This window comes from Pipistrellus kuhlii, unplaced genomic scaffold, assembly GCF_014108245.1.
Source record: "Pipistrellus kuhlii isolate mPipKuh1 unplaced genomic scaffold, mPipKuh1.p scaffold_m20_p_13, whole genome shotgun sequence".
NCBI lineage: Eukaryota > Metazoa > Chordata > Mammalia > Chiroptera > Vespertilionidae > Pipistrellus > Pipistrellus kuhlii.
The window spans coordinates 12,668,129-12,680,059 of NW_023425438.1; the positions used below are offsets into that span (position 1 = coordinate 12,668,129).

Sequence of the window (11,931 nt, forward strand, 5' to 3'; positions counted from 1 at the left end):
TTTTCTTGTAATTCAACACCATTATGTACAGTTCCAATCTAAAAATAGCCAAGATCACACCTATTATTGCTTTCAACCAGAGCTTTAACAAAAGATGCCATAAAAGAGCTGACTATCAATGCCACAAGCCTCCAAGACTCAGCAAGAATCTGCATCTAATTCCATTTCCAAAGAGCTCCTCTTGCATTTCTGCAGAGACACAGACTGGGCCCTGGGAGGGAACACCTGTTATTTTGAAACAATATCGGTTCCTTAATGCTGGTCCTCATGGTGGGCACTCTCGTTCTCCCACATAAATGCTTTAAATGGGGTAGGACACGAACCAGTAGAGCTCAGAAAATGAGCTAATCCTTACCTTCAGCCAGAAATTCGACAAGAAAGCTGGGCAATTTTGAAAATCTGTGGGAAACAATAGCTTGAGTGAGAAAGTACATAGATCTGGGCAGAGCAGGAATCTTTATCTGAACATTAAGGATTGTCAGTGGAATTTCCAACCTGGTTAGGTGTGCTTTAACACCAGGTCCCCAAAGCCTTCATTCTAGCTTACAGAAATAACATAGAACCTCTTATTTTATAGATAGATAGATAGATAGATAGATAGATAGATAGATAGATAGAATAAAGGAGTCCAAAGCTGTGCTAGAAAAATCATAGATACTGCATTCCTAATCTGAGTTTGAGAATAGGAACCAACAATATTTTCCCTAAGTATACTAGTATAAGCACAAATCAAAAATAGTTCTCATAGTTTCCTTTGTGTTAGAAAGCTGAGGGTGGCTCCCTTCTTATCATTCCTGCTCACCTTTGCCATCTCTGTTATTGAGTTTTTTAAAGATCATTCTAGAATGTGACTGCCTTTTCTAGAAGATCAAGGAGGACCAGCCTGGAAACTCTTGCACAAGTCTCACTGTGGAAAATGTTCTTTCAATACATGAAACAATGGTTATTTTTTAGCAGTGTAGTTGTGTTTTTAATTTCAAATAGTGAGGAAAAACATCACCAAGAGACAATAGTACAGGCTATTTTAGTATATTTTATTACGGGCTATAAAAATATCTAGAAAGATAAAGAAATGTGATGCAATGATATACACCCTAATATGAAGAACTTTCTCCCACTGCATTGTTTTCTTCACAATGGCCTTCCAATCGCAGGAGGCAGAGATGCCGTGTCACTTCCTCTTCTTTTATTTCATGCTGCAGAATTTCTGAATCAGTGCCCGCCCTCAGTCTTCTCATTTATAAATCAAATGCATTTTCAATCCATTGTTCAGATGGAGCGTATTTTTTTCTGTTCCACAAAGAGGACTCTTGCTCTCACTACAGAAGGAGAAAAAAGGATTATGGCAGAAAACTGAGTATCGTTACCATTTTCTAATAAAAATATGTACCAGACTATAAGCCCTCTCTTTTGTCTTACTTCCCTTTGACATGGGGATGGGGTTGACTTGCAAGCTCAGCTCCTTGATCCCAAAGGCCAGAGAAAATGGAAAAAAGGAAAGGGCCAGCCAGCCAGTGGCATCCTTGGTACACCAGGTCATACATCAATCAATGTGAAATATTCAAATTAAGCAAGAAAATTATGGGCAAAAGACGGAAAACAATCGATGTCATCACCCAGTTATATTAATCCACTCTTGTAGGGGGTAAGCAAAGACATACTGGATCTGGACTCCAGAAAAAGGGCACTAAGAACTGAGCAGACAGAAGAGAAGTAACATCCATATTAAGCTTGTACTTTCCAGAGATGCTTTCATACCCCAAATATGGACTTTCTAATTTGGCAACAAAATTAACATTATAACCACAATCTCATTATTACAAATATTGGAGAGTGCAGTTCTCTGAATTAAAACCAAAACAAAAGTCCTGACACTCAGAAGAAAGATTGGAGACTCGATGCTAGGCAATAAGGTTTTCATAGTTCCTATAATGCCCTATAGTCCTCCATTAACTTCATCTATCTATTTATCCTCTATAGATCTCTTTCTCATCTTCCCCACCCGCCCCCACTCTCAAACACACACACACACACACACACACACACACACCACTTTATTCTTCTTTACCAAAAAAACAAAAAATACACCCAGGAACTCAAACTAATATGATAGAACAATTCACTTGTCCCTATCATACAAAGAGATTTTAGCTTTTTTTTTTTCCTTCTCTTCTATAATCAACACAGCCACTCTATATAGGAGATGCCAAACTGTCTATGATTAAGCATTAGCTAGGGAGCTTACTGAAATAAATCCCTGCCCTCATTCTGGTTCCTCAGATTTAGGCTAGGACTGAAAGTTTATATTTTTAAACCCTCATGATTCTAATGAACAGCTGGATTAAGAACCATTATCCAGTCGATATAATTTTATCTATAATATTAATAAAAATAAAATGTACCTATTACATAGAAATATTTTTCATTTATTTCAAATCACCTAACATTAAATATAAGCAGGACTGATGCTCCTTCAGAATCCAAGAAAGACTACAAAACATAAAAAGGTAGAAAAAACCTTTCCCTATCAGACAATATTATTCATTGCAAGAAATATTTTTCCATGTTTTTCTACATACAGCTAAAAAGATGGATAAAAAAAGGAACTTGCTTTACTGATAACCAATCAGGAGATTATGTAGGTGTGAACAGGAGTAACTGACAAAGATTAGCAAAGCAAAGTTTTATTTATGAAAACATGTTGATTCATTCCCTTAATTCAAGGAATAAATACTGAAGTCCACAGAACTGTGTTAGGCAATGTGGAGTTTACAAAAGTGTAAAAAGAATCCTTAGCCCTGCAGTTTGGCTCAGTGGTTGAGCGTCGACCCATGAACCAAGAGGTCACTGGCTTGGTTCCCATTCAGGGCACATACCCAAGTTTCGGGCTCCATCCCCCATAGGGGGCATGCAGGAGGCAGCCGATCAATGTTTCCCCTCTCATCGATGTTTCTATCTCTCTCTCACTCTCCCTTCCTCTCTCTCTAAAATCAATAAAAACATATTTTTTTTAAAAAGGAGAAAAAGAGTCCTTGGGTATCTGGTGTGAAGGAATGGCAGTAAGAGGTAGGAATGACAGTGGGGCTTCATGGCCTTAAATGCTAGACTGACCACAGGGGATGGTCCTGATTAAGAAAGAAGAAAAATCAGGAAGATTAATTTGGCTCCGTGTAATAGAAAGAATAGGAGGCCTGGAGTCAAAAAGGTTGGGTTCACACGTGGGCTCCATCTTTCTCTGCTCTGAGTCTGGGCAAATTTTTTAAAATACTCTCTTCCCATGAGGGAGATAACTCCAACTCCCTCACAAGGCTGCTGCCAGATACACAGTGAACACTCAACGTGCGCTAGCTGAGCACTGCTATCCACAATCATAAACATAAATGTTGTCAAAATACTTTCTACTTACTACATAGAAAAAGGAATCTGTCAAGTTGTTTCCCTTCATTGAACCTAAACCCATTCTGCTTCAATTAAAGTCTACATTGTCTTGTTTAGTCATCCAAGGATTAAAACTGGCAAGTTTTCATTTTCATGATAAACCTTCATATATTTAACAACATTTAATAAGCTTATGCCTCAGCCTTTAATCCTTCCTCCTCAGAAATTCCCATCTAGTTTTATGTGAGGAAGAGGAGCTTAGAAGGGCAGAGGCTGCCTCTAGCCATAGAGTATACTATGAGACGCTCAAACAATTGAGTGTTTCTGTTTGCTTAGCCTATTTTATTCATAAAGCAGACTCACAAAACATTACCCTTAAACTAACCATTATCTAGAATATGTTGGGAGATCTGCCCAGCTATTTGGTACCTTAAGGCATGGGCAGGCCCCAAGGCAAAGAGCACGCAAGCCTGCAGGGCGTCAGCAAGTAGGCGGGCAGAAAGCCAAGCAGCCTGATGTCCCAGAACATTCTCTCCTTCCGAAAAGACAAAGTGGTGCTGCCAAGGCTCGTACCCCTGCTTACCAGAAAAACTCTAATCGTCTGTTTAAAATTTATATAAGAATCTTCTCTCCCACTTTCAACTAAGGTCAGAACTGTTCATGGTTATATCCTTCCCCAACCTCAAAACTTAAACCAATCTAACAAATAAGTTCCTAACACAGAGTCCCCTTGATATGGGGGGGGTAGGGAGTGGGGAGAAAGAGAATGGTTCTAGGAACATCATCCCACCACACCACGAATACCAAAATCCATGGGTGCTCATGTCCCTCGTATAAAATAGGGAAGTATTTGAATATACCTATATACATCCTCTCTTTTACTTTAAATCATCTCTAGATTACTAATAATACTTAATACTATGTAAATGCTATCCAATTAGTTGTTATATTGTACTGTTTAGAAAATGGGAGGAAAATAGAAGTCTGTACATGTTCAGTACAGACATAACTACATAATACACATCAACACATAACTTCCCTGCCCCCCCCCCCGAATATTTTCTCTGCATTGGTTGAATCCACAGATGCGGAACCCATAAGATATAGAGAGCCAGCTGTACCTCCACACTAAGGATGAAAATTCCAATACATTTTCTTACTCAAAATAGTACAGAGGTTATTCAACATTTATTAATGTTGTACAAGTTCCCAAAAAACTCTACAGGAGCTAAAATGCGAGAACATAGGTATGCGTCGTTTAATTGCGCTTCCTTTACTGAGCTTTGTAGATTGCGTTTTTTACAAACTGAAGGTAAGACCACCCACCAGCAAAAAGATTATAACTCGCTGAATGCTCAGATGATGGTTGGCTAAATCAGATGATGCTAAATAAAATATTTTATTTAGCAACAAAATATTTTAAATTAAGATACGTACAATGTTTTCTAGACATAATGCTATTGCATACTTACTAGTCAGTATAAACATGACTTCTATATGCACTGGGAAACCATGACTGATTTTACTGCAATACTGCAGTGGTCTTGAACTGAACCTGGAAGATCTCTGAGGTATGCCTCTACTTTATTGTAAAGCTCATCACTTTGAGTTTACATCGACTGATACAAAGAAATCAGGAGTAGAGAAACACCACACAATCCAAAATCATATTGCTATGTATGGTCTGAATATTTGCATCCCAACCACCCTGAATTCACATGTTGAAACCCTCACTCTAGAAAAATGATGGTATTAGGAGGTGGGGCTTTGGGAAGGGGCTTTGGTCACGAGGGTAGAGCCTTCATAAATGGGAGTAATGTTCTTAGAACAGAAACCGCACTGACCCTGCGTGCCCTCGCACCAGGTGAGGACACAGCCAGAAGGCAGAAGCTATGAACCGAGAGGCCCTCACCAGAAACGACCACGCTGGCACCTTGATCTTGATCTTCCCAAGCCCCAGAAGTCTGAGAAATACATTTCTGTTGTTCATCAGCCACTCGGTCTGAGGTATTTTATAACAGTAACCCTAACGGACTAACACACATAGTTTCTCATCCTAGTAATTTTCCACTATATAAGGTATCATCCTGCAATTCAGACTCCTAATCATCAGGAACAAACCTAGTTCCCTTTTTACTATAATAAAGAATGACCAGAAATTTTAACACCATAAAAATAGCAGGGCCTTTTATTTCTGTTAAAGAATGGAACTCACACAATTTTAAGGTGACAACTACTTCTTAGGGCCTTTTTTAAATGCCTCCTCACGTTCGTCCAGCCCTTGTTCGTATTTTCCGTAGACACTGATGAATGCAGCATAGGAAGTGGTTGCAGACCTCCTTACTGAAGGCAGCTATGAAGGCAGCTGTCAGCCAGCATTCGCACTAATGCCCGACCGGAGGTCAGGCGGCAGTAAGTAGGGTTTAGCCTCCTGTGAACTCTCTCAAGAACAAGTGCTACAGAAAGTGGTTCAGGCCCAGCCTTTGGAGTCAGATGGTCCTGATTTCAAATCCTTGTTTTGTCCCATGTTTCAGCTGTCTGTCCTTGATTTGAATTCCTCAGCTACAAAAGGGTATTCAGATTGCCTGGAGAGTACAGGTGCTTGTGTTATGATTGATTTATAGCATCTGAAGACACAAAGGCTTGTGTAGGTAAGCAAAAAATACACAACTTTCCATTCTGTCTGGGTATTCACAGGCACTAGTCTGTTTCCTTTCTCCCAGAGACCACTGTCTTCAGTGACCTATATTGTCCTTCTCTTAGTTGTTTCAGGCAGGAAGGTAAATTCATTCCCTATAACTCCATCTTGACTAGAAGCAAGAGTTTGTGAGTTCTTGTTCTTAATGAAAAAGCTGATTAGGAAGAGTCTGTCTTTCATTATTAATTTTTGGAAATAAGATTCTGGTACCAATTCCACTTCTGATCACCAAGTGGATGTCTTTAGTTAACTCTTCCTACAATTCAACTTAATTCTGACACTATCTGCCTAGAGAGAGTAACTCGGGAATAGCCAGACGGAAGTGACCTCAGGAATGAGGGCGGGGCATAGAGCTTCCACAGGGTCTCAGGGCTTGTTACTCTCCCAGAACCTCCATGTATTCACCAGCCCAGAAGCTCCAGTACAGAAGCAATCAGAAAGGGGCTATTTAAAAGCAAGGGCAGAAGCCGAAGCCGGTTTGGCTCAGTGGTAGAGCGTCGGTCTGCGGACTGAAAGGTCCTGGGTTCGATTCCGGTCAAGGGCATGTACATTGGTTGCGGGCACATCCCCGGTAGGGGGTGTGCAGGAGGCAGCTGGTCGATGTTTCTCTCTCATCGACGTTTCTAGTTCTCTATCTCTCTCCCTTCCTCTCTGTAAAGAATCAATAAAATATATTAAAAATAAATAAATAAAATAAATAAATAAATAAAAGCAAGGGCAGAAAAATGAAATGAATGGCCCTAAGTTTTCAAATAAGGAATGTGTTTGCTAGTTGAGTTTGCATAAATCTGCTCATGAAATCCAAAAACGGGACAGGCTTCCACCAGCAGCAGTAAGGGGCTGCCTGTTTGTGAGCAGGCAATCAGGCCTTGGGAACACTTGTCCCTTCTGAACAAATACTTCTACATAACGAGACCGTTTAGAGGTGCCGTTTATTAAGTTCTTTCAGCAGACGGTATAAAATAGAAAATGAAATGTCCTGCCTTTCTGCATTAATATATAAAAACCATACTTCTTGAATTAAAACCTGGACCTACTTCCTTTGCAAATGATCCCAGGAGATCCTTCCCTCTTCTCAAGAAATTCAACTCTTTTGTTTCCAGGGCAATACCACTACTCTCTTTACATGGCTGGTTTTTCACCTCAGATCTATGGATAACTATCTCCTACAAGACAGACTGATCTATCCTAGCTAAAGTTGAGATCCACCTCTCCACAACTTTATCTTGTATCTCAGCATCATGCTTGTTTCTCATAGCACTTAGCATAATTTGCTTTTTTTTTTTTTTTCCTCTTTCTCTCCGTTCCAAATCAGACCAAGTGCTAAAAGTGCAGGGACTGAGCCTGCCATGTGTTGTAGCACATCCAGCAGTTGGGACAGTGACCGGCACCACAGTAAACATTCAGTGCACACTGGCTGAATACATGCTAGTGTCAAGAGGGCCAAAAACCTGCCACTGGTCAGCATCGGTCTGGAAAGAGCAACAGGCCCTGAAAGCATTTGACTTTATTGTGGAGTAACTTTTCTGAATCTTACCAAATGGATCATAATGCAGTAGCGTCAGTTTCTCCCCCAGGCGGCTTCTCTTGGTGTTGAAGGAGAAACCTGTCCCAGCTTGGCTTACCATTCTCACTAGGATGTTCCTAAGATTTAAAAAAGTAAGCTGTCAGAAGCTGGAGAAATGGATTAAAATCAGTCACAAGGAGTTGGCACATTTTGAGAACCCGACCCAGTAGTGTTAGTTGTGGCCCTCAGAAGGTTGGCCCTCAGAAGATTCAGTTCTAAGACAGACTATGTGTTCTGTAAGTCACAATTTCAGTGGTTTTGATTCCCAAAGTTGGTTTTATTACAGAATGACCTGACCAAAGCAATAACCACATTGTAGGCCACCTCTTAGAAGGAGCAGAGGTCAGGAGGGGGGGGGGGGAAATACAAATGTACTGGTAACCCCAAGTGGCCAGTCTGGAAATCATAAAGACAGCTGTCTCCTAAGGCCCCCATCTGCCAGGGATGAGCAATAAGAGTAAAATCAGGAAAGGACAAAATTAAGGGATTAGAACTTTTCTGTTGCTAACATCTAACACCTTTCCCCTCTTTATATATTTCATTTAAGTTACAGTCCTCCAAAGCATAAAGTTCATGTTTTGCCTCAATGGACGTTTTAATACGTTGTAGTGTTTGTTACTTTTTCCTATGTCTTGTCGCCCTGCATAAAGCATGCTGTTTTATTTCTCATCTAATTCCAAAAAGAATAGGAAGCACCTAAGATTACATTGTACATCTTTGCATCCCTTTCCATGCTAAACACAGTGCCTCATACATAAGAGGCATACAGTATTTGTTGATTAAGAGAGATAATATTAAGTCATTCGCTCAAAAAGATTTAACAAAAAGCTACTACCTGCTTACTCTGTGGAAAGCACTATGGGAAATGCAAAACCCTATTAAGGCTGCATCAGCTCCCTGGAGAAACTAACAGTACAGTGTGCAAGGTGAATGTGTACAGAAGGTCTGTAAGGCAAAACATATATGACATATGTCACAAGAAGGATACAAAGAACATGAGAGACAGAGAGTACCTCTAAAAATACTGAAAGCATGAGAGATTCCTACAGAACCTGGAGGTGGAAAATTCCCACATAAATAACAGGATTGTGGGAAAAACTATATGAATCAATAAAAGATACTAGAGTGGAGGGGACACCAATATACATATTTAACTTTAATAAAATTTAAAAAAAAAAAACCAGAACAAAAACCTAGTCTTGAAGATTTGTGACATGTCTTGGTTTGTACACAAAGGCTGCATTAGAATTTTCCTACTTTTAACACACAACAAATCTTCAGTTACTGTCTATAAAATGTATTTTAAGATAACAGTTTGGAATTTATAGTCTCTCTGGTACATCGTGAATTCTTTAATCTTTGTTAGTTTTGAAATGCTTCTACCATGAGTTCAAAGGATTATAAAACTCATTAAAATAGGCTTTATAGTTTAATCAGATCACAGACTGTCCTGCTAGACTCCTGTAGTGGGCTCCAAACAGCCACGGGTCCTCAATTTGAGGAAATAAAAATACGATGGTAGTCTAAACAGAGCTGGGCACCCTGATGGCTTCTTAGGAACAAGACAGCATGAGCTCCTTTATTGGAATGCTCACTTAAGTATGTCAATTGGGCAAAAGGAAAAATATTTTTTTGAAAGAGTTTATAGGGCCAAAATAATTCACCATGTATGGTCCTCAAACCAACTTTTAGAAAATGGGAGGCCAAATGCTGTGTAACATAAGGATGTATTGGCAGCAGCTGGACTAAGGAATGTAACATGAACAAGTTAAAAAAAAAAATTTACTTACTTTGATTTGCTCTTGGCAACTTTTTGTAGCAAGGACAGGTTGGAAGAGAAAAGAAAAAAATATCCATTTATTATTTTTCTTAAGCAAAGTTCATATAAACGTCATTAATAACCAAAAATATTTACGTCACAAAGTACGCCATGGGCTGTCACTTAGGTCACTACTGCCTCACTACTAGGGATCCGGTTAGGATTTTGTAACACAAGGTAAAAAGATCCAGACCAACACAGTTCTGGGTGTAATGCTCTGCACACTCTCTTTTCTGTTGGACTACCTTTCAAATCTTCCTAGAGTGACATCTGCTCCCTTTATTCCCTAAGATGCAAACATTTGCACTGGAACAAGGGCCTTGTTTGACAAGTTAACCAGGGGGAGGAGGGGAACAACCTAGCGGGGCAGTCAGCCTGGTGCAGGGAAGAGCACCGTCTTGGGAGTCAGCACTCCCCTCACAGCCCAGCTGCACGACCTCTCGGACAGTGCTGTTTCCTTCCCTTTAGGGTTCGAAACGAACGGACTGGAAGTCCTGAAGTCTTTCCCAGACCGAACATCCCGTGGTTCTGCTGACACACCACTCCTGCTGTCCTAACGAACCACACACAACCAGACCCCGCGGTGGCCCGCAGACCGCCAGGACCATCTCGCCCGCAGTGACACGCGCAGGGCATGCCGGGCGCTGTAGTCCTCAAGGCCCGGGAGGCCGCCCGCCGGCGCGCCCGTCCGCTTCCCCTGGGCCCTGCCAGTCGGGGCCTGCCCGTCGCTGCCCCCGCCCTCGCCGCAGCCTGGCAGCCGCCGCCTCGTTCTCCAGCCCCACTTACAGGAGACAGCCGACAGAAACATGGTGTCAGCCCCTCCACAGCTTCCTTCAGCGGCCCACGGTCACTCGACAAACTACTTCCGGGGCACAGGCCTGTTCCGGAAGAGGCGGTCTGAAGTGGCCCCGCAGCCACGCCCCTCCGATGTAAACCTGGGGTCGAAACCTGCTTCCCACCTGTGCTCTTTACTTGCCAGGTGTTTGTTTGGTTTTTTTTTTTTTTTTTTTTTTTTTTTTTTTTTGTGTGTGTGTGTGTGTGTGTGTGTGTGTGTGTGTGTGTGTGGCGAGGGACGTCTTTTTTCTCTTTAATGAATATTCAAGTAAGAAGATTCACTTCTGTCAGAGTCACTTCCAATGGGAACTAAGAAGTTTTTCCCCTTTCTGTGATTTCATTATATTAGTATCACTATAATGGATTTTTATTCATTGTTTTTGTAACTAACCATGTTCATTAATATTTTGACAGTCAAATTTTCCCAAATCAGCCACTTTTCCAAGCTGCTATTGCCATTAGGAGCCCCTTCCCAGCTGGTCCAATGTTCCTGAACAGACTCCCTCCCCTGTGTCCTGTCACCAGCTGTATCAGGTCAACCTTGTACATTCCCTGGCCCAGAACTGAAATCAATCATTTCTCCCTGAACTCGGCTTCCTTTCTGTAGATAATACCTAGAAGCCATAATCTAATGCACAGCCACTGGATTGGACTTTAGTGGATTTTAAGCTTTATTTTAAATTATGGAATCGTCATTCACATGCAACCTGTATCAGGAGCTCACTGTGTAAAATAAAGCTTCATGTGTTGAGAATGTTCTCAGAGCCTTGGACTCCACAGGTCAAAGAAGGTCTGAACTAACGAATGGCCACATTCTTCTCCAACTCCATTGCCTTTATTCTAGTTTGAAATTTCAAACCCTACCCCTCAAGGCCCTAGAGCTTTCTGCCATACTTCCCAATATGTCAGAGCCTGGAAATGCCCGGTTCAGTCAGGAGATAACCTTGTAGGCACTTGATCAGCAACAGCAGGAACAGGCTAGAGCAGAAAACCACTTAAGGCCTGGACCGCCTCAGAGACAGGAAACAGCATTTCAGAAATAATTCAGGACCAAGGTTATGGAGTATCTGCATAGACTGTATATTTGTGGCCCCCCAAAATTCATGTGTTTAAACCTAATCTCCGAAGTGATGGTATTTGGGAGGGAGACCTTTGGGAGGTGATTAAGTCATGAGAGCAGAGACCTCATGAATGGGATTAGTGCCCTTATAAGAGAGCTCCCTTACCCCCTCTACCATGTGAAGATACTACAAAAAACTCGGCATCTGCAGTCTGCAGGGAGGGCTTTACCAGAACCTTAGAACATGCCAGCACTCAGACTTCTAGCCTCTAGAACTTTGAAAAATAAGTGCCTGCTGTTTATGAGCTACCCCATTATGGTATTTTGTTAAAGCAGCCTGCACAGACTAAGTCAGTATCTCTCTCTGAGGGTCTGTCATCAAACTTTTGCCTCCTCCCACACCTTCCATAGCATCCACTCTTGTAAAGCCCCAGTGACCTCCATGATACCAAACCCATGGTCAATTCTTGGGCCTCCTTTTACTCAGCATCTATCAGTGTCATTTTTCACAGTTACTCACTCTCTCCTCCTTGAAACTCTGTCTTCACGTGGTGTCCAGGTGTCCACTGTCTTGG

General features: G+C 41.4%; 1 protein-coding gene across 3 annotated transcripts; it reads right to left on the reverse strand.

The window, feature by feature from the left end:
* Nucleotides 1–223: 223 nt before the first annotated feature.
* On the reverse strand, nucleotides 224–10,374 carry MRPL33 (mitochondrial ribosomal protein L33). Of its 3 annotated transcripts, none has more exons than XM_036434899.2 (4): nucleotides 10,249–10,374; nucleotides 9,434–9,452; nucleotides 7,614–7,720; nucleotides 224–399 (listed from the first exon to the last, which is right to left on the reverse strand). In XM_036434899.2, exons 1-4 carry the CDS (start codon nucleotides 10,268–10,270, stop codon nucleotides 302–304), a joined length of 246 nt encoding a protein of 81 aa, XP_036290792.2. In that variant the 5' UTR covers nucleotides 10,271–10,374; the 3' UTR covers nucleotides 224–301. The 3 variants fall into 3 exon arrangements, with proteins under 3 accessions (XP_036290792.2, XP_036290795.1, XP_045436534.1); XM_036434902.2 differs by lacking the exon at nucleotides 224–399 and adding an exon at nucleotides 1,014–1,319; XM_045580578.1 differs by lacking the exon at nucleotides 224–399 and adding an exon at nucleotides 5,186–5,340.
* Nucleotides 10,375–11,931: the final 1,557 nt, after the last annotated feature.

Bases quoted from the DNA above. Each gene is read 5' to 3' on its own strand.
- MRPL33 (XM_045580578.1), bottom strand. From the start codon at position 10,270: ATGTTTCTGTCGGCTGTCTCCT. The intron at 5,341-7,613 runs GTAAGATTCAGA...TATTTCTCAGAC, and splicing joins ACTGCATTATGATCCATTTG to TTCTGGGGCTTGGGAAGATC.